The 23,566-nt window shown below is 39.3% G+C and overlaps 1 protein-coding gene across 3 annotated transcripts in view; it reads left to right on the forward strand.

Moving 5' to 3' along the window:
* Positions 1-23,566, forward strand: part of TMEM232 (transmembrane protein 232) — a 2,425,444-nt gene that overhangs the window by 627,604 nt on the left and 1,774,274 nt on the right. For all 3 annotated transcript variants that reach the window (XM_044064268.1, XM_044064269.1, XM_044064267.1), the window contains one exon: positions 22,824-22,923. In XM_044064268.1, the coding sequence (XP_043920203.1) occupies positions 22,824-22,923 (100 nt within the window). The remainder of the gene's footprint in view (positions 1-22,823; positions 22,924-23,566) is intronic.

Genomic DNA, 23,566 nt, shown 5'->3' on the forward strand with positions numbered 1-23,566 from the left:
CATATCCCATTATATTCCCTACCTCTGGAACAAACTTGCACTGCATGTCAGGCAGGGGAGTACCCTTGACATCTTCAAGATAAACTTACATAACTAATTAACTAACTAACTAGCTAACTAACTACTTTATTTACCCTTTGATGACCGAGCTAGTCCCACTAGTCTAGTAGATGCTTTAAGGGGGGGGGGCCACAGGTGATAGTTACACTACTTGGGGAAATTTGTCCTGGGCATTGGGTAACTTCCCCTACTTTTTTAAATAGATGCCATGGGATCTTTTACATTTACCTGAGTTACCACCAGCTCAAGCAGATAAGGCCTTGGTTTAATGTTTCATCCGAAGGACGGCACACTGAGTACAGCATCCCCCTTATGCTGCACTGCCGTGTCAGCAATGGATTTACCTGGTGTGGCAAAAGAACCCACAGCTTTCTGTAATAAAGGTGAGCCACTGACATTGGATGGGTAGACTCAACTTCTCCCTGGTGTATCTTGTATTGTCCTCCTTGAGGTTGGAGGGGGACTTTTGAATATGGGCTATTGGTAAGGCTGGTAAGGTCTGTTGACTGATCTTCTAGAACTTACTTATGAACCTATGAACCATATTCCCTTTCATCTCCCCCAGAGTGGAGATACTAATGTTCTTCAATCTCATGTGGACAATGACTATGTTATATGCATACGTGGGGTAAGGGAATTCAGGGACCCTTGTGACATCACAAATTATTGCAATTTTATTTACAGGATTCTTGAGTCTGTTTTGACCTATTACGCAATTACCAGCTTACAGGTACTGAAACTTTACTGATTACCATTGATGTAGTTTTTTTATATACTCATTTCCTGGGAAACTGGTGTTGATTTTGTATGTTTGTACTTGAGTAAGTTTACATCTTCTCAAACTTGTCAGATTAATACTAAACGTATGCTTTTGGACCTGGTATTAGCTAATAACTTTTTTATGTTTCAAAATAATATTTATCAACAACAAAGAGGTGTAGCCATGTGTGCCAGAATGGCATCAGTGTTTGCTGATTTAGTTATGGCTTGGTGCGAACATGATTTTTTAGTAAAACATCTGTTTTACCATTATGTTACTTTTTCTAAATGGTACATAGATGACTTGGTATTTTACATTGTATTCACATTAAACAAAAGTTTATGGATTTCTAAATTTTCTAATGGCATTACTTGGAATGATAACATCTGTCACACCTTGGTGAATTTGTTCAATGATACTGGGCTTTTGTTAAGACACCTTATTGACTTTAATATGTCCAGAAGGTTGTTACTGAGCTGGATGCAAGTATCAAATAACTGTTCATTTAATCATTGGTCTACATATTGTTTTGAAAGTCTGGCTAAAGTTGAAAGGCATGTGTAAACATTGCACATAAACAGAAAACGCTTAAGAGAGATACTGATGGTAATGGATAAGCTGAATTATTATTGTAACTAAGTTATGTTAACAAGAATTATAAGCTTGGTGAATTTAGATCTTCTCATCATATTGGTGCCAGCTTCTACTATCGCGCCTGCCAGTTATGACCAAGATTTTCCACCTTTAGTCACTCGTTCACAGAATCTCGAAGGGGTTGATTCTAATAACTGTCCTAGCCAATCAGATGATGGCCTTTTTGTATTTGAAGTCAAATGCATTGAATCAGGGGACTGTTGTCTCCAGCAGAGCCAAGGGCCACCCAAAGACAAGAGGAAGAGGATGACGGAGAAGGAATTAATTTGTCCTATTTTTAACCTCAGTTATAGTACATTAACTGTTGATCAATTGAAATATTTAGTTAAAGGTTTTTCTTTTATCCTAGCCATGTGATCTAATTATACACAGTTAACAGTTTACTATGAAAATATTGAAAGTCATAATAAAATACGTTCAGCTGTGCGATTCACATGTGAGATGTTATGCATAATAATGAGGTCAGAATGTTGAAGTGCATATAGTGAAAAGATCACATTCACACTTTCGACATTATTTTTGCAATTCACTACTACAAATCACGTAATGTAATGATTTTGCTGCACCCCCATACCTCCTGCAAATTATATATTCCAACTCCGAGAATGCACTATAGTGGAGAAAAGGGTAATTTCCCGATCCCCACTGTACCACAATCTATAGTCATAACATCGATCACATATGTGCAAATGCACAGTGGCATTCTGTTAGAAAAATCTATACATGCTGCTTAGAAAATATATTTACATACATGCTGCCTAGAAAAATATATTTACAATGTGTGCTGCTTAGGAAGATGTGTATTTAAACATTCAAACATATATAAGTTGTGTGATCAAATATATAGAGAAATGTGTGCTTTAGTTAGGAATAAATGTACTTAAATCCATAATAGAGAACAAAGTTTATGTAATGCATTTAATTCTGTCTTACTAGAATAATAGTAGAAATAAACCTGCATATTATTGCTTGAAGCACAAGCTGCAGTGTAATCAGAAATTTGACCTTGGCAGCTTGCAAACACAGCCTGGCTCATGTCTTTCAAGTAAAGATTATTTTGCAAAGTTAGAAAATAATAAATCTGTTCGCATGTGTGTCCTCCTTCCTGCCTCCACCAGGAGAGTAGCCTTGTGCGCGCTATCTCTGATAGTACGCAGCTGGGTACGAGGAAGACAAAGAAAGGCATTAAGGAAGACATACATCTATTGTATTCAAACTAATCAGAGAACCTTGAATTGGCTACATCCTCAGGAGGTCATCGTGACTGACCAGGTGTTTGCAAGGCTGTAATATTCTCATGGGAAAAAGACTTTTTGAAAAACACAAATTCAGCACTTTTTATGAATTACTATGATGTAAAGACCCTGTCACTGACCACGCCAGTGAGGTGGGCAAAACTGATAATGACATGTATAAAAAATAGTGTCCTCTGTGAATAAACTAGTCAAAATTCTATACAAACTTTGTGTATGGTTTTTTGCCTCCTAATGTACATTAGAAAATAAGATATCTGAGTTCTCCTGCATTATTGTTTGTTATTGATTGACATTGTTTTTGAATAACTCAATGATTTTTACAGTCCGATTCTAACAAATTTATTTAACACATTCGCTACACTGAACACTCGCAGTATTGCAGGTCGGCGATATGGGATTCGACCAAATGAGGTTTGAAATTCGCTTTTTCACCAAACGTTCACTTGCCATTGTCATAGTAAACCCAGTTAACTTTGAACTTTAAGTTGTATGTTAGAAAATTGAATTTCAAATTTATATTACATGAAGCAGAGAGATTCAATTGTGGTAGTTCAAATATTTTGCATAAATGAAGCACGTATAATCTTAGTTTACTTAGTGTGTTTTCTGATGCTTGCATACATGATTTTAAATCTGTGCTTAGTAAGAAAAACATCAATAAGAAATGTAATTTAAATTATTTTAAGTATAGAGCTTTAACAAATCCTGCTATCAACAGACAGTTAAGAATCATGAGAGCCGACAAAGGCAATGGTATAGTTTTGGTGGACACTGATAAGTTTTGTAAGTGTATATAAGATATGTTGTCTGATGTTAGCTGCTACAAATTTTTCATGCAAGAATAATTTTTCAAAGTAGATGCAGTTTAATTTGATTTATTGAGTCAAGGTTATATTGAACATTCTATGTATAAATATTTAAAAATTATCATCCTAAAATAGGGATTATTTTTGGTATCCCTAAAATTCATAAGGATATTGCTAATACCTCATTTTAGTCAATATTTTCTGCTTATAATAGCAAAATTGAGCTCATAGCTATATATTTGGATTCTATACTTAATCCTATAGTGCAAAAACACAATTTTATTTACAGGATTCCTGGGTCTGTCTTGACCTTTTACGCAATTACCAGTTTACAGGTATTGAAACTGTATTGATTACCGTTGATGTAGTTTCTTTATTTACACGCATTTCCTGGGAAACTGGTATTGATTTTATATGTTTGTACTTGGGTAAGTTTACATCTTTTCAAACTAGTCAGATTAATACTATATGTATGCCTTTGGACTTGGTATTAGCTAATAACATTTTTATGTTTCAAAATAATATTTATCAACAACAAAGAGGTATAGCCATGTCTGCCAGAATGGCACCAGTATTTGCTAATTTAGTTATGGCTTGGTGGGAACATGATTTTTTAGTAAAACATCCTTTTTACCATTATGTTACTTTTTGTAAATGGTACATATATGATTTGGTATTTATTTGAAATAGTACCTGAGATGATATTTTGATATGTTTAGCAGCTATAAATGATAGCACTGAATTTTTAAAGTTTACTATCAGTGCTAAGGGTCCATCAGTCAATTTTTTGGATTTGCTTATAACTATGGATGTTCCGAATAAGCAATTTCATAGTCAATTGTTTTGTAAGTCCACATTTGTAAGTAGTTATTTTCAGTTTACTAGCATACACCCGTGGGTGGGTTAGGTGAGTTAGGGTTAAGAAGCAGGTCAGGTAAGTGTGCAGTTGTGTGGATGTTAGGGTTAGGACGCGGGCCAGGTAAGTGTGCGATTGTGTGTAGGTTAGGGTTAGGGGGGGTGGGTTAGGTGAGTTAGGGTTAGGGCGCGGGTGAGGTGAGTGTGCGATAGTGACGGACCTTAGGGTTAGGGTTGGGTTAAGGTAAGTGGATAGCTAGTAGTGTATGTAAAGTTTAGTTTAGGTTTAGGTGCAGGAGTTTAAATGTATGTGTGTGGATTGCTGTTTTTTGTGTGTGTTTGTGTTGTGTGTATGTTTCTCAGAATAGCGATTTTTTTCCCTGGGAAAAAAAATCACTATTCTGACTGTTCGATGTTTGCGGATTTCGGTGTTTAGGGTTCGAGATATAACATTCGATCTTTGTAGATTTCTATGTTATAATATAGGCCCCAAAAACAGATGCAGTCTAAAAGTTACTACTAGCCAGCATCATTCTCGATATTAATTGAAAAGTAGTTATCCCCTGATATTAAGAGCTAATTTTAGAAGTCTTTCAGTAAAGTCAACTTATGGAAACTTGCTCATTATGTGTCCACCTTGCGCGAACAGATGTTGGACGTATTCATATGCACTTCAACCACAGCTCAATCCACTAAGGCTGTAGTTGGGGAGAGTGGTGAGAGCAGGAGTGCCTCAATGGAAGGGGTTCTTAACCGCTCATTGGCAGATAGCCTGAGGCTCATTCCCTCAAGTGGTTAGCACAGCCATGGCTTGAGCAATTGGTTAAGGCTGTAGTTGATGAATCTGTTGGATTGAATTGCATATTTACTCACCTGGCCAGCCCTGACCATCAAGAAGAGGATGTGACCCATGTCACTGGCCACCCTAATCCCATAAGTTGGTGATGTAACATAATAGTGTTCCTTTTTGAGCTGGGGTGCCAATCTTCACAATGTTGCTCATACTTCACTCTCTCCCCAGCCTGGTGTACTCCTTTTTGTTGTGTCTCATCCCCTACCATGTCCCTTGTCCTACCCTCCCCATCACCAGTTGTTTACCCTTTCTGTGCCTCTGTCCATTCCATCAATCTTCATCCTGTTGTGTGCACATCCACCCATTTGTCAGTGCTGTTATGTGTGTTTGTCTGTCCTTGTGTACTGACCTACCCACTTCATTCCCGTTTTTCTGTCAGCCATTTCCTTCTTCCTTTCTTTCTCTCTCTCTCCATATCTATATCTGTATATATATATATACACACACACACACACACACACACACACACACACACACACACACACACACACACACATATATGAAAATAGGAACATATTTCCCTAAAAATGGATGCCCTGCCTTCTCCCTAAATCTGTACACTCCTATGCATTGTCTCTTTGTGTGTCCCTCTGCTTGCTGCCTTCCCTTTTTCTTCAAGCTTTTATATATACCCATTTCCTATCCTTTCATGCATTTGATAATTGTTTGGATATATATATATATATATATATATATATATATATATATATATAGATATATACATATAGATATTTATACCGTACTTTCCTGAAAATAAGACCGTTTTTTATACTTTTCCCCCCACAAAAATACACATTAGGGCTTATTATCAGGGGATGCCTTATTTACCCCCTCCCCATACAACAATCTACATTTATTCATGTACAAAAATCAGCATTTATTCATGTACACAAATCAACATTTATTCATGTACACAAATTGACATTTTCTGGTACTTTTCCATTATTGTGCAACAGTTCTAGGTAACACTTTAACAGTTGTGTGAGAATTCTACATAAACAGTGCAACAAACATTTCAACTTCAGAATATCTACACCTTGGCATTCACAGTGCAATATTTCATGCTTAACAGAAAGTGCAGAAAAATCTCAATACATGTGTATTGGAGGAGGGGAATAAAACAGGTGAATAACTGCCACTTTTTGAGTGGTGATGCTTTCTTTATTCCTTACCCAAACCATAAGAGAAGAATGATGGAAAGTCATAAAAATGAAGTCTGGGAACTAGGTGCCCTTACTTTGTAATTACCCCTTGATAATAAAAAGTTACCTTAATACAATAAAGTAAAAAAACTGACAAGAGCTTGCTGGCAGCTGAAAGCAGAAGCAATCCATTCTGTTGCCCCGATAATGGAAAATTTATTCAAATACAGTCATGTCATCATCTTCTGGAACATTGTCATAAGTCTCCAACCCCTGAATTCTTGCCTGAATTTCTTGTGACTCCATCTCCTGTAGAACCATTGGCCCCAATCTGTCATGCCTAGCAATAGAGCTCTTCTTAAATGATCACCGCTTGTCCATGTAGCCTGCTCGTAGTGCATTGGCAACACAGCTGTCAGTGATTTTATCCCATGAATTCTTTACCAAAGTCACGACCTCTTGCAGGTTAGGCTTCACAAAATTTCCATGCTGATTTCTCTCCATTCTGTTTTCAGTGTAGTCATTGAGTTCCATGTGCAAATGGTCCTTAAATGCTTGTTTATTGCAATATCAAGAGTGTGGAGATAGGCAGTCATTCCTGCGGGAATCATTACTTGATCTATTCTTCTCTGTGCAAGGAAGTTCTTCATGTCTTTAGCACGGTGAGTGCTGGCTGAATCCCAGACTAGCAGACCTCTTTTGCCACCTCGCAAAACAAGTGGCAGCATTACATCGACCCACTTCCTTATAACTGCTTGTGTGCACCAGGCTTTTTCAGTTTCAAGAATGTAAATGCCTGAAACACGTTTAATCTTGTCTTTCTTGCCCTTACTAATGATTGGAGGTGGGGTTTTCTTTCCATCTAGATGAATTGCCAAAATACAGGTAATACATTCACTTTTGTAACCAGTGGAGGGAATGTAGATTGATGAGGCACCCCCTCTGATCAATTGTTATTTGAGATCCTTGGCCCATAAACACTGCAGTTTCATCCATAGCAATCATGTTGGAGAGCTGGTATTTAGAAAAGTCGATGCCATCAACAAAGGACTTGAATGCAAGTGCACGTTTAATAACTTCAGTATCTTCCAGCTTGAGCAGTGTTGTCGATCTTCTTAGAGACAGTTCATATCGCTGAAGGAAGCCATCCAGCCAATGTTGTGATGCTTTGAATTCTTCTGGGGATATTTCTAACTGTTGTGCTATTGCAAGGGTAAATGCTTGAATATCAGCCCTGCACACAACCAAAGCCTCTGCTCTCCTGTTAGCAATCCATTCACAGATGATGTCTTCCAGCTCAGGAAATAATGGTTACAGACCTGATCCACACTTGCACTTCTTAGCATTTCCCTCGTCCACCTGTTGACTGAGGTTATCATACTCTGGTCGCCATTTTTGGGCCATTCAGAGATCCAACTTCTTCTCTTTGTAGAAAACCATCGGATTCTTTCCCTGGGAGTCCTCCATGATTCCTTTCTTGTACTTGACGAAAAAGCTCTTTCTTTTTGCACTCATCTTGTCTGGGGAGGTTAATTGAAGACTTACAAGACAGGAGTGGCAACAAAAACGCCGACAGTTAAGAAGACACAACCACACCCATTTGTTATCAAGTGCGCCCGTTTTACGTGTGACATCTGTACGTTGACCAATCAAAGTACACTTGCCAGTGTTTATGGGCCAAGGATCTCAAACGTCAAGTGTGAGTGAGGATTAGGGTTAATGTAAGAATTGTGGATGACTCCCGGGGAAAGAGTCTTACGACTGTTTGCAAAGAGAAGAAGTTGGGTGTCCGAATGGTCTGAAAATGGCAAACAGAGTACGATAACCTCAGTCAACAGGTGTCAATAATATTATTATTTTATAATTCAGCACATCCTTTGTGTGTTGTTGATGATCTTAACTGGGGTTTATTTTTGGGATAGGGCTTATATCATGACCATCCTGGAAAACCATGCTAGGCTTTATTCTCTGGTTAGGTCTTATTTACGGAGACATACGGTATATGGATAGCATAACACTGTAGTTGCAATCACTATATAGCTGTATCTTGTTATGTGCTGCTTTGTGCTATCCTGCCAAATCTATATCTTTACTGCAGTATGTAGGAGTTTTGTGAAGTAACATTTTCAGCTGTTGTGAAATTTGTGTAAGGTGGTGGCATGCAGCCGCTGTGTCTATTGTGTTCTGCACTTCTGTGCACATTTCACTGCATGGATGTATCTGATCCTGTATTTCCTGTTACCTGCATGAAAGCACTGCATGTCTCACTTTAGATATGTAATTAGTCCATGCATTGACAAGCACTATTTCAAGGTACTGCAGGCATGCAGTACATGTATGGATCCTGACCTATATGTTTTTCTGCACTGCCACAAACAGTCCAGATATGCTAAGGTCTACATAAAATGCATAACCCCCCTTAATAATACAGTGAAAGAAGTAGATAAATAAAACTTATGGAAATGAGGTGAGGTGGGAGATGTACATTAATATATGGAACTGTAGAAGGAGACAACTCATTGTATGACTCATAGCTTTATTTATTTATTTGTTTATTTATTTTCATTTATGTGGCATTTGTTTACCGGGAAAGTCCAAATGGGCATGAATCCCATTTTCAGCAGAGGCCCTGGGAGAAAGCCCTCCAACATACATAGTTCAATTAATAAACTACATAATATTATCACATGAAGTGCAGTAACAAATAGTAGAATCGACATACAGGATAAATAAAGTTAGATCAGAAAATCATGCACTGAACATCAAACAGCAGTCATAGGATATTGAACACCTAGTACAAAACAATCAGTAGTGATAACCAATGGTAAAGATGTTAAGCATTTTAAATATAGGTTCATAGGTTCATAGGTTCATACTAGGCTATCTGCCCGAGGGCATTTACAAGCCTAGCCCATCGTTTTGTGGCTTACGCCACCCCTTTAGTATGGGGAACTATACCCATTATTTTGCTGTGCCTCTGTCGAGCAGTGACACTGAGGTAATCCCTGGGGTATATCTGCGCTCTCCCATCCATTGGTCAAGATTTCTCTTGAACAAGGCCAGCGAGGTGCTCTGCCTCACATATACCGGGATTTTGTTCCACAGCATAGGGAGTCTTTGGGTGATGAATCTATCCCTCCAGCATGTCCTATTAATAGCCGTGTCGAGGTTTAAGTCTCCCGCCCTTGTGGTTCTGATGGATCTAGATTTTTTGAGGTGAAGCATATTCATCAAATCTGGGTTTGACATGGCCTTGTGTGGTAGGCAAAGGTCGCCTCTGAGCAAGCGGTGGCGACTGAATAGAGCTGGAGTTCTTTCAGTCGGGCAGCATAGGACAGATTTTTGAGACCCTTTATCCTTTTGGTGAGGAACTTTTGTGGCTTCTCCAGCTGCTGCAAGTGTCGGGTCAGATACATTCCGAATGGGGCATTGTACTCAATCATTGATCTGATGAGTGATGAGTAGAGGGAGACAATGACCTCCCTTGATCTAGATGAGAATCCCTTCATGATAAGGTGGGCAATGTAGAAGGTCTTCCTAACTACTTTAGCTACATGGGTGTCGAATGACAGACTACTATCAACCTGGGTCCCCAGGTCCCTGATAACTTCTTCTGTGCTCAGTGGATTGCCACCTATTTGGTAGCTAGGGGTAACCTTGTTTTTCCCGAAGGGTATGACTATGCATTTTTTGGCATTTAACTTTAGGCCATGGCTCTGGCACCAGTTATCTGTTTCTGTGAGACCCTTCTGAAGGATATCTGTGTCAGATGTGTTTTCTACTATGGCGCCCAGTTTGCAGTCATCTGCAAACTTTGTCAGCCATAACCCTCCTGTGTTTGCTTGTACTTCGGAGAAGTAGATGCCAAACAAGAGTGGGCCCAGGACTGAGCCCTGTGGGACACCACTTGTGACAGGCTTTGAGTCTGACATGGCGCCAGCAACTCTGACCCTGTGGGTTCTGTCACTCAGCCAGTTTGCAACCCATCTTGTGATGTATGGGTTAATATTTAAGCTGATGAGTTTTTCAATGATACCCGAGTGGGGTATTGTATCGAAGGCCTTCGCCAGATCGAGGTAGGCTGTATGGACTGCCTTTCCTCATCAATGGCTTTGGTGACTGTTCGAAAAAGTCAACCAAGTTTAAAAGGCATGATCTGCCTTTGACAAAGCCAAACTGGGTTGGATCCAAAGTCTGCAAATTCCCTATGTCTTTATTTATGAGGTCCATTATGATCCTCTCCATGGCTTTGCAGATAAGGCTTGTCAAGCTAATGGGCCGGTAATTTCCAGGGTCGGTGGAGGCACCGCCTTTGTGAAGTGGGACCACAGTTGCAGTGCGCCACTCCCTGGGTACGTATCCAGAGGTAAGACTTTGATTAAACAGCTGTCCTAGCTGTGGGTTTAATTCCTCATTGAGTTCGTGGAGCACACAGCCGGGGACACCATCAGGTCCCATGGATGCTGCGTTTTTTGCTTTGGAGAGAGCAGTTCTCACTTGGGCGTTGGAGATGTTTGGGGGGCTGCAATCATTTGGTATAGATATCTCTCCTTTTGGGGGGGGGGAGAAGTTTGCACTGAACCTGTCAGCCAGTATGTTGGCAATGTCCATAGGATCAGTAATCTTCACATCATTTTGAACTAGTTCTGAGCATATCTGGGAGTTTCCTCCCAGGTTTCTAACATAGCTAAAGAAGGCCTTATGATTGTCTTTTGAGTCTTTAGCTATTTTCCCTCAAAATTTGCTTTGGATGATTTTATGAGAGCTCTTAGTTTTTTACTTATAGTGATCAAGGGTGTCTTACCTTTTAAGGATTTTGCTCTATCTTGTAGTAGCTTCCTCCTTTTGTTGTAGAGTTTGTTTATGGCTGGGGTCCACCAGACTGGACGCTTGCCTTTGGTACAAAGAGTCTTTGTTTTGCTTGGGATTGCCTTATCCATGCAGTCCTGCAGGTGCTGGTAGAAGGCATTTGTAAGTGATTCAGCGGCATGTGTACTGTTTTCCGCCGGCTCGGGGGCCTTAAAGGAGACCACACTAGTCCTTAGAAGTGTGAAGTCGGCTTTCGAGAAGTTCTTTACTGTGGTCTTTTTTATTTCAGGTGGGGGTGGGATGAGGACCTCCAGCGAGATTAGTTTGTGATCTGATCTCACCAGTGAGGGGTATACTTCCGGTGTTGAACATTGTGCTCCCATGTTCGTGATGATGAGGTCAAGTATGTTATCTCCTCTTGTGGGGATGGTAACTAGTTGTTCCATGGCATTTGAGTTTATGAATTCCAGGAACTTTTGGGCTAGGGTGTTTGGGCTTGAGTAGTGTTCCCAGTCTATATTAGGGTAATTGAAGTCACCTAGTATGATGGTGTTTGGTGATACATTTATCCGGTCTAGTGTTTTCAGGAAGGCCATGTGAGGTTCCTGAGTTTGTGAGGGTGGCCTGTAACATGCTACAATTTGCAGAGCAGTTTTGCCTATGGTTAATTGCACCTGGATGGTCTCTGATGCATCGTGCGTTGCAACCAGTCTTGAGGTGTGGGTGTCCTTGATGAATATGGATACCCCCCCTCCTTTCTTGGTATTGTCCGGATTTTGGGGCCGGAACACATGATATGAGGTAAAACCTGATAGTGCTGGGGTGCTCTCAGGAGCCTTGAACCAGGTTTCTGTCACAGCACAGACATCGATGTTCTCCATACTGAGAAGGGCCTCGAGTGCGTGCATTTTGAGATTCAGACTTCTGGCATTGAGCAGCATTACCCTTAGTTTTTTTCCTTTTTTGTGTTCTAGGGTGGTAGGTTTAGAATTTGAGCCTTGCCTAAAAAGGCACTATGGGGTGGCAAGAGCCTTTGCCAATATCCGGAATCCCAGGGGTGACAGGTGCAAGCCGTCCCTCATGCAGCGTGGCTTGTCCAGCATGTCATCCCAGGCAGACAGACACTGGATCCCCTTTGAATGACACCAGTGTTTAAGCCAATTGTTAAAGCTGATCATCTTATCTCTGTATTGTGGCATCATTCTTGGTGAAGGTAGGATACTGCTCAAGGTCAGGGTCATACCTGCCTGGGCTACATAATCAGAGAGCTCCTCAATGTCTTTTTTCATGTAGTCCAAGGAGGTACGTCTCAGGTCGTTTACACCAGCGTGGACAATGACTGAGTCGTATTTGTACCTGCTGTTGAGAGACCTGAGTGCTTGCGTTATGTGGCAGATTCTAGCGCCCGACAGGCAGCTTACTGTGACCTTCTGCTTACTCAGTCTGGTGAGCGGGACGTCAGTGTGTCTGACTATGGAGTCACCAATGACTAGTGTGTCTGGCATTTTGTTTGGCCTTAAGGGCTGTGACTGTTTGACACTCTGACTGTGAGGTCTATGTGTTGCAGGTGATGTGTTCTGAGGTGGTGGTTGTTTGTGTGTCTGCTTTGGTGGCCTCTGCTGTTTTGGTAGATTTTTGATCAGAGCCTCCGAGTATGTCTTTGTGTGTTTATGTGTATGATTTGAGGTTGTGATGGTACTATGTGAGACTGGGTCTATAGTGTGTGTGGTAACCTTCTCCTCCTGACTGGTCTTGCCAGTCCTATGTTGAGAGAGCTCAGCCTCCAGTTTGGCTGTATAGTTGCATCTCGCATGTATTTGTGTTTTGTGGGAGGAGGAGAGGGTTGTCTGTGTACATGAGGCAATTGTAACATTGCCTCAATATTCCCAGGTTCACCAGCTGAGCAGGAGAGGACACTAGCAACTGATCCCTCGACATGCTAGAAGGAATAGACAAAAAAAACTTTAAAGAAGATTCCGGGGGACGTGGGTGACTGAGAAATGGGGGTTTGCCTTTTTGGGGTACTATCTATGACAAGAGCACCGTATCAAGGTAATAAGTACTGTAGGAGCAAGTGCTAGGTTTAACAGATAGAGAATAGTCTACTTGGAGTCAAGTAGAGATGATCTTTTTAGTTATAGGATACGCTGATTAGATCAGTAGTATAGTTCGAGGAAGGTAGATTTAAGGGAAAATTTGAAGAGTGGAATTTAGGTAGCCCTAATAGTTTAAATCTGCTTAACCGGCGCTGCCCTAGTGTGCAACGGTAGCAGCTCCGTGCTAAATCGCGCTAAATCGGGCGCTGCCCTAGTGTGCAACGGTAGCAGCTCCGCGCTAAATCGCGCTAAATCGCGCTAAACCGCGCAAACGCGCGTTTAGCGTTTTTTATATCAGGGGGCTGAAAGAAGCTAGGAACTGGCCCAAAACGACCAATAAACTACAAGTTGCTGGCTGAAACCTCACAAAACTGGACCAACAGGCAGCTCAATGCTTCCCACTCCCACTGGTAAGCAAGGGAACTTCCTCTCTTCCAAATTAGGTAAAGAATCAGTAACAGGAACTGCAAACAAAGCCCAGGGATCAGCAAGCTCTGAAACTGGACTATTCTAGCTTAGTAAGGCGGGAAAACAAGAGATATATATTTTTTTTTCAGAAAACAAGCAGAAACAGATACAGTAAATGTACAGTAAATATGGGCAAAATACTAAGAGAAAGGAAAGAGATAAGGAAGGAGTAATTGTGTAATGTCAGATTGGTATAAGGCATGTGTGGAGCTAGGAATTAAGGAGAAAGCTCTTTAGAGATTGTTTGAATATGTGACTGTATGGCATTGTTCTAATATCTGTAGGAAATTGCTCTAATATCTGTAGGAATACTGTTCCGGACCTTGGCTACTGAGCAGGAATATAGGTAGCGACCGATACATTTTTTCAGTTTATGGATGTCAAGGAGATGTTTCTCAGATGAACAAAGGGGGCAATTAGCTTTGATCGACATCATATAATTCAAACATTATCTGATAATATGAACATTTCCCAGTTTCATATTTCATCTGTATACATTCTACATGCGCACACGCATGTATATAGGTATGTTATCTATATATATAATTTATTATGTGTTTATCTATCTAATCTATCTATCTATCTATCTATCTATCTATCTATCTATTTATCTATCTATCTATCTAGCTAGCTATTTGCGTATGTATATATCTACCTATCTAATCTACCTGTCTTGTGTTTTTTATCAGTAGGTCAACACACACATTTATTAAAGAGATGGGAACTGTCACATATTGTCAATGTACCATTTCATTGACTAGAGTTTTTTATTTATTTATTTTTTGTTTGTTTTAGCATAACAGTATATCTATAGTGCAGTTGCACTGTTATGGGACTTATGAGTTCAGAGGTGCTGGGGGCCATATTATGTTTCAAGGGTGCTTGCAAACTGTGCTGTAGGGGATGTCAATCTGTGTGATCAAAGATTGTAACTTAAAATTCTGAACTAGTATTGATTGTACATATGAAAGTAAATCCACAACAAACAATGTTTTGGTTAAAACCAAACAATTTTTTATTGTTTTCAGGGATGTACAATCTTGGATTTAAAACATTTAGGGAGATGTTGGGGGCACAGCCCCACACAAGGACTGCAGGAACTTTCCTCCTAGAAATGCTGCATATTTTCATTTTGTGTTTTAAACCCATGTTTATTTCAGGATTTTGAAGGTCAACGTTTCAAGTTACAGTATTTTATAGGTTAACTATATAAAGATAGTTTAACAAACTTCCTATTTCATATTATAAATCAGTATACCTTTCTTGAGATTACTGCCTTGGTCGTGCCAGTACTTATGGTATTTCCCTTCTGCACGATGTTCTAGGTCATTGATAAGCTCCACAGTCATGTTGCTATTGGAGTTCCCAATGTTCCACAATCATGCAGCTAAAAGAATTCCTTACATTGCACTTCCATGACCTGGTGCTTCCTTTTCACTTGTCTCTCATTTTGTTCCCCAGCACTCAAATATTCTTCTGTTGTCCTTTTTCCATTTATGTACACATGACTGACATGTCTTAAAAACCTGGTTCAACAGGTTCAGTCATGTACCTTACAAGAAAACTTAGAGACAGTGCTACTGACATTTCTCATAATGTCTGCTTTACTGTACACTTTTTCCCAGCACAGATGCATGCGGTCAAGTAAATGTTATGAGAGTTATCAGGAATGGCCAGTCCCAAGCAAAAGCCAGCACATCCTTTATGGTTCCCTCTTTCCTTAAACATTCTGAAGACTGGATCCACTACAAATATCCGAGTCCCAGGTGCTCAAAGGTCAGTTGGGCATCTTGCAGCTTGCACTGGCTGCCACTCATACTCAAACATGACTACATGTTTCAGCCAGGTGTGGCAGCCTTGTAGACAGAGTTGAGCTGCCATAGCTCTCTCAAACATAGTATTCAAGTTTGAGCAAGGTAAGTGCAACAGCAACAGGAAGGGAGTGGGTGGGCATGTAAGGTATTCAGGCAGCGATCAGGTGGGGGACTTAGGTTTAGGGAGCGGGGAAGGGAGTTTTAAGACTTGGGAGTGATTGGAATCTTTATGTTTAGGTACTGAGAGAGGAGTTTTAGGTTTAGGGAGTGGAAAGGGAGTTTAAAGTTAATGAGCAGGAAGGGATTTTAAAATATAGGGGGCATACAGGAACTATAAGGCTAGGGAGGTAGAGAAGAATTTTAGATTTAGGGAGCAATCTGAGACTTTAGGGTTAGGAAATGGGATAAGAGTGCTAGTTTTCAGGTTAGAGACCAGATGGGAGTTTTAAGGTTAGAGTTAAGACTCTGGTAGGGCTGTGCAGTTTAGTAGAGTTGGATGGTAGGAGGGCTAGTTAATTAAGTAGGATGGGGCTAATGGAAGTTAGAGCACTTACCCTTTAAAGCAAGTGGCAGTGAGAAATTGTGGCATGGAATATTAGTACTTGAGAACTTGTAGTAGACCACTAAATACTGGTACAGAATGTTTTCATTTACTGGGACAAAGGTTCACTATTATGAAGAGTCCATTATGAAGACTTTTCTTTTGCTGAAGATAGGGTTACCACCTGTCCCACTTTGCGAGGGATATTCCCTCTTTGGGCAGGTGTGTCCTGAAAAGAAATTGAAAAAATGGCAAATGTCTTGAGATTTTAGGACAAACATATTTCCTATATGTTATGTAACAGTTGCATAAAACAGTTATTCTGCATCTGAAGCACTTAAATGTTATAAGTAATAGAATAAGCAACTAAAATGCTACAAGAATAAGCTTTTATTTAGGCAAAAAAGTGAAGTTCTGTCCTTTGCACTGGCTGTGGGTATGTTTTGCCCTGCAAAATCTGACGTTTGTACCAAAAAAGTCCCACTTTAGGCATTTGAAAAGGTGGCAACCCTAGCTGAAAAATGGTGGCTGAAGTTGGAATTAAATTGACTGTAGCTGCTCCTGCCTTACAGGCTGCATCTAGCTCTCTTGATTTCCTCAAACCTTCCTCTAAGTCTTTATATTTGAGGAACCTCATAATGAAATGCCTTGGTGAATTAGTTTTACTGTTACTGTTGATCTAGTAGGCTGTTTTGAGTCACAGGCTGGCATACCTTTCAACTATCCCTGATTTTACAGAATTCATCGATTTTACCTCATGTTTGGTCTGTTCCTCATAAAATGTAGGGTTCTATTGCGGTCACTAAATAATTTCACAAACATTTGAATTTTAGAGTTCATATCCTTCTGAAAATGCATGCTAATGTTAAACCTGTTATTCTAGCAACTTTATAAGTACAAAAGAGCAGTATTTAACATTTGTCCCTCATTTTGGGTCTTTGACCCCCTATTATTTTTGACTTTGTCTCTGATTATGATAAGAGATCGAGAGCTATGTAAGCTGACTCTACTTTAGCAATACTTTTAGCAATTCTCTCAATAAAATCCATTCCTTCCAATCCCACCCTTTCATTGGGGAGCCCAATTAAATGTTGGTTATTGCACAGACTTACAGTATATTCTATGCCTTCAGTCTTGAGCTGCATTCTCTTGTACCAGAGTTGGAATTCCTCAGTTTGGATTAAGTGTGCTGCACTCTCTGGCTTCTGCTCCAGTAATGTGGCTTGTTATTTTAGTGTCTGTGTCATTTTTGGCATAATTTGGCTGTTACCAAGCCTCAACAGATTCCTAGAATAGCTTTTGTCATGTAGCACTTCTTTTAGCAGCCTGAACAAAGCCTGAACTGATCTTCCTTATTTACTTTCATGGCTGAGGGTACAGCCATCCTGGGACACTGACAGGTATATTAAGAATGTGTAATCACTCCCTGTGCAAAAACCTTACAAAACGTTACAAGACCTTGGTACTAATGTCCTGTTAAAGTGACTATCTTCCTTATGTTCTGAAAGAAAACGTAATTCACCTAGGATGGCGAAAATCCATAGTGAAAAATGCATCTAGCACTGTGCATTTTGCTAAAAGTCATTGCTTCAGTCCAGCTCAGTGTAAACACATTTTAATAACACCAGTTATACAACCTTTGAGAACTTGATTTGCATTCATCTTATGCTATGTCTTTGCATATTACTCCTAGCATCACTATACTGCTGACAGTGGTAGATTATAATAGAAGCATTTTAGGTGGCCACCTGGAGTCCATGACTTCACATGGGTCCATAGGGCTGGCAGCCTGGTATGTAATGTAAATGGGCATTTTGTTTTTAATATACTTCACATTGCTTGCAGTGCCTTACTGCACATATTGTTTGTTCTCTGATTAAATAGAGAGAAAACACATACATGGCTCCAACTTCCAAGTTGCATCTGCAATTGTTAAAAAAACAGTTTAAAAAAATTCCAAAATGTACTGTCCATACATTCACAGTCTTACAGAGTTCAACATCCTCACTGCAAATGTTAATTGCAGCCATGCAGCTACATTAAACTGTACTTGCAGCAAGTTATATTTTCATATCTGCTTGAGGATTCCATATACTGTAGCAAGCGTACAGTCAGTTAGGGTGTAGCATGAACATGCTAAAACACTGCATTCTTTTTTTTTTTTATTGTGTCTTTCGGCTTTTCCCGGTTAGGGGTTGCCACAGTGGAACTCTGGTCCGCTAATGATTGGCAGTTGATTTTTACGTACCGGCTTGCCAGGCCTGATGCAAAACCTTCAACGAAGGTACGCCCATTCATGCATGACTCCATGCAGAAGACGCTCTAACTGAGAATCGAACTGGACAGTGTCTTACTGTGAGGCGACAACGCTACCGCAGCACCATTGTAAGGCAGAATTGCTGTGTGACAAACAGCAAACTACCTTAGTGTCGATAGTAATAATAATAAAAAAAAAAAAATTAAGAATGATGTGGCAGGAGTTGCATTTCTTTTACTTTAAAAAATAAATAAAATAATGTCTCTGTGACACTCTTTCATTAAAGCTGCAATGCCTATGGAGGAAAGATGCTACACACCTGAATAGTCAGCTTGAAGAGCTTTCTGCTACCTGATTTGTGTGATGAAAAGGTAGAGGGAGTGCATTTGTGTTCAGTGGTCATCTAAGGTTTATTTTATTTGTAGGAGAACTGTTCTGTGTAAAATTACACTTCCTAACTAAAACACATTTGTATAGTGTATACTTTTGAAAAGAGACTTGTATGAGGTGACAGGTTACGTAGAAACCCTGAGTCAATTATCTGTATTTGCTTCTGATGTCTGGATGTAGCTACAGGGAGTTGTGTATCTTAATGGTTCTACCTGGGTACAAGAAGATGCAGTTTTCAGAGTCTCCAGGTGCTGCCTAGCAACTCCCTAACTGCTCATATTGATCTTACTTTATGACTTATGCAGCTGCAGGTAAGAAGTTGATGAACTGATGTTGTTATTATTTCACTGCATCTTGTGTAGTGCAAAAAAGGTCAATCTAATCATTCAATTTTAGAGATTTACCCTTCAGGTTATCTCAGAGGATTCTTGTGCCTGTAGTAATGGGTTTGATTCCCTTATTAGCCTTCAATAACCCACTGTTTGATCTCGAGCTGTAGTTGATGAGTATAAAGACCATCTGTGGGTAAAAGGGACTTTAACAATGATAAAACAACATCCAGGTTAAGAAAAGTCACTTACCCAGAATTTCAGTAGTAATATTGCACAATGTATTTTATTTGCTGAACTCATACCTAAATAATGGCCCAAAATCAGGAACTTTTATTTAAATATTACTCTAATTTGCTTAAAATCTTAATAGAAGAGCAAGTTTTACATCAATGTGCACCTCATAAACAATAAGAACAATGGAAGTCTAATGACAAAACAAAAATGGAAGGCAAAATCAGGGACATTCTATAAATGTATGGGTAGTTGACAGGTATGACAGAACTCTGTGTAAAAATATTATTGCTATGGCTAACTCTTGTATGTGTGTGTGAGGGGAGGTGTTACAGTGTATTTATAAGTAACACATTGCCCATAATTATTTTATGTTCCATCACAGTCAGACATCAGTATTGCAAATGATGAGTGTCAATCTTTGGTGGTCTGGGAAGGATGTGTGTGAAAGTACTTGATCATTGGCACAGTGACATATCAGGTAGCATTGCCACCTCACAGAGCTTGGCTATTGTTAAGCTCTAGAGCATATGGAATCTGCTTGCCCTTCCAGTCTTTGTATGGGTTTAACATTGTGCTCCAGTTTATACATCTGACAAGAAGTTAGAGTGTGTTGCTTGTTCTATTTGTTCTTTAACTTTTGTCCTAATCTGATATCAGAGGTGTACACAGAAGGTCTTTTTGAGAAATAGGGTTGAGAAGGCATTCTGTGTATATGTATGACAATGGCGACTTAAATTACATGACTGTGGCCATTTCACTTCCATCCCTTGCTATACCAGATAGCTTTTTCCTGCATCTGTGAATTTAAATCTTTGAGTTGGCCTTTCAATCAGGTATTCAATGATGTTTAGGGTAATGGCATCTCTCTTCATATACAAACTGTGACTTCCATTCACTGGGCATCATTTGTGAGGAGGTACTCTTCCTGGTATGTCATTTTCCTGTTGTTGATAGCTGGCCTACTGGAACAGGGGCAGGGCATCCATCTACTCTACCAGTGATTGAACACTAGGCGTGATTTGAATTTTAGTCAGCCAACAACCAGATGGAGTCACAAGAGGAAGAGCCTGCTTGCCTTTTTCTGAGGTAAAGGAACCTCCTGGCAAGGTGATAAGCCCTACATGAGTTAGTTATACTTGTGCCTTTGACCCCATTGTACTCCTCTGGAGGTTATGCAAGAAAGTCTCAAACTAGCCAGCTAAGAAGAATCAAAAGAGGATAATGCATACAAAAAAGCACCAATGCCCTTAGAATGAAAGACAAAGTTTGTATCTGAAGAGAGAGGATATTACCTTCTACTTTGAGTGCTAACTGGTTAAGGTGTCAACTCAAATATTTAAATTCACAGATGCTGAACTTATTAATCACTGTTTTCCATTGAAAATCACTGTTAATGTGAGGTGTGTGTGTGTGTGTGTGTGTGTGTGTGTGTGTGTGTGTGTGTGTGTGTGTGTGTGTGTGTGTGTGTCCATGTGTGTGTGTGTGTGTGTGTGTGTGTGTGTGTGTGTGTGTGTGTGTGTGTGTGTGTGTGTGTGTGTGTCCGTGTGTGTGTGTGTGTGTGTGTGTGTGTGTGTTGTGTGTGTATGTGGTCTTTTCGCTGTAGCCAAGTGTGACCAAGAAGTAAATATATTTAAGTAGAGGGTGTCTGGGGCTTTTGGGGGTTAGAGGAAGGCTTGATCTTATAAAAAAATGCTTTATGAAAAGGTTTCAGTTAGATGAAGGTTCAGCCACTTTTTTGTCTGACTGAGCCTTCATCTGTTTGAATGTTGAAGAAACATAAAGGGGAGGATGGACTACATGAGTCCAGGGAAAATGAAAATAAAAATGCCCCTGCATTTGATGTTTTATAACTTTCTGAAGCTCTGAAGATGGCGAGACATGCTGATTATATACAATGGTAAATTCAGGAATAAACCTCTCTATGGAAGTACTCCATAAATAAATTGTTTAACAAAACAAAGCCATACTGAAACATGCTTGCAAAGAACTTAACAAGCACTATTAGAAGATGTAAAGCAGAATACAATATTAAGGTTGTCACAGATAAGCAAAGGAAATTACAAATATTTCTTCAGCTATGTCAGAAAATTAAATAATAATGACCAACAATGGCTCTAGATGATTGTCACTGTTGAAGTGACACCCCAACCCTATGTGCAAAAATTGGAAAAAGTGGTTTGGCCCAACAATGCATTGAGTTCATCCATAATATTACACACTCTGATCCCAAGGATATATCCAGTATATCAGTATAGAAATGTAATGCTTACTTTACCCCACCAACCCACACTGTTGTCCCCACTACCCCTGAAAATTTAGTTTCCACTGAAATCACCTTGGAACAAGGTTTAGAATCCCAGTCAAAGGGTAGAAAAATACTTACAGCAATATTATATTATATAATGCACTGCTTGATTTTGGAGGTAAGCAGTATTATATGCTTGACAAGGGTGGCAAGAAATTTTAAGTCAGTCTGTTTAAAGGTGTATATGGCTAGGCATCTTTTGGTCCTCATGGTCACTTGTCTAGTGTTATTCCTAAGTTTCTGTAGGAAAATTCTTGTAATCCATCTATAAATACAGTCTGAATGGGGTTGCATTTTTTTGGCCTATAGAAGATATAGAAACTGAATGAATTCATGCTAGTGCATAAGACAAAAATTCCATCGACGTTTTAAGAATTACATCATGCTTTAACAACCATGACTATCTGACACCTGTTCCAGACCAGCCAGCAGTGAAGTATTTTAAAACTGTTTGAAGGGGCACTTATATCAAAATGTGATTACAAAGATGAGTAACTTTACAATTACAAAAGTGAGTAAATTTAAAGAGAGTGGGTAAGTAAGTGTTTAGACATGTCTATCCACAATATACTCAGCATAGCTAGCATTATATTGCTTGCTAAAAAGAGGGAAGGGATAGCCCACTGCTTGAAAGATTTATGCAATCATTGGTTTTCACCTCCATCAGCTAATGTCCCTGGATGCCAATAAGCCAGGAGGAATGAAGAAGTCTGTAAGTGATGGGGATTAGTGGCCGTGCGGGCTGGGTTAAAAAAAATGCATACAAAGTTTTTAATTCATTATGATAATAGTTCTTCTGTTTGAGGATTTACTGCCTGTTCCTGAAGACAGCCACAGTTCCTCTATTGCTGTGTCCTCTGATATATGCTGAATAAGTGTGATGTTATTTTGAGCCCCTACTGAGTACAGGGAAGAAGGCCATAATTCATGATTTATGATATCTGTAACTTGTGCCATGGGTCCCAACTAAAGTTATGAGGCAGAGAAAAATAGGATGTTTTAATTAATTAATTAATTAATTAATTAATTAATTAATTAATTAATTAATTAATTAATTATTTTAAAATGTGTATTGTCAAGCACACACACAGTTTGTAGTATTTACTTTTTAGTATACAGACTTCATAAGAGTCTTTATTTTTAATCTGAATTTCAGAAGTAATTTTATAAGATATCATATTTTATCTTTAGCTTGGATTTTTGGTATTTTTGAGACTCTGGGTATTTCAACTGTCCAGCCACCTGGAACATCATCAAGAGAGTAAAACTCATCTGTACCCATATATACAAGGTAAGACATTTTAAGTGTTACTGAGCTTAATGATGTATATAAAGTGGTACATGCTTAACATTTGTTTGGAGAAGGTAAGGTCTAATACCATTGTTTAATGTACTTATCCACAATCTGTACATGCTTTCTGCTGCTGTCAGTTAGTGGATGCTTAGATCATAAAAGTAGCTACTAAACTACATAACTCTCAACCTACAGACATTGAAAATAGGTACATAGGCCCGTGAAAAGTAGGTACATCTAGCCAAAAATCTGGACATTCAATTAACATAAAATGTGGTTATCAAATAGCACAAAACTCTTCCCACTTCCAGTAAGAATGTGGAATACTACTCAGAAATTTATTTAAGACCAAGAAAGAAAAAATAATGGGAAAATATAAGTGTATTATTAAAGAGACTGTAAAATCTGTAGATGTTAATTGACTGTATTGCAAAATTCTACTACACAAGGTCATTTATTTTTGCTTTTGAAAATTGGAGATGTAAGATGTGTGTCTTCCTTCTTTAAATTATTGGTGTCACTGCTATGTTGGTTATGTGGCGAAGTTTTTTGGGCATTAGACAGCTTCAAAAATTAGGTATAATGAGGGGGATTCAGGAAATTGTGTAAGGGGTAAATCAAGCCTGAAAATAGGGACATA

This window comes from Protopterus annectens, chromosome 2.part2, assembly GCF_019279795.1.
Source record: "Protopterus annectens isolate FY-2018-M chromosome 2.part2, PAN1.0, whole genome shotgun sequence".
In the NCBI taxonomy this organism is placed as follows: Eukaryota; Metazoa; Chordata; order Ceratodontiformes; family Protopteridae; genus Protopterus; species Protopterus annectens.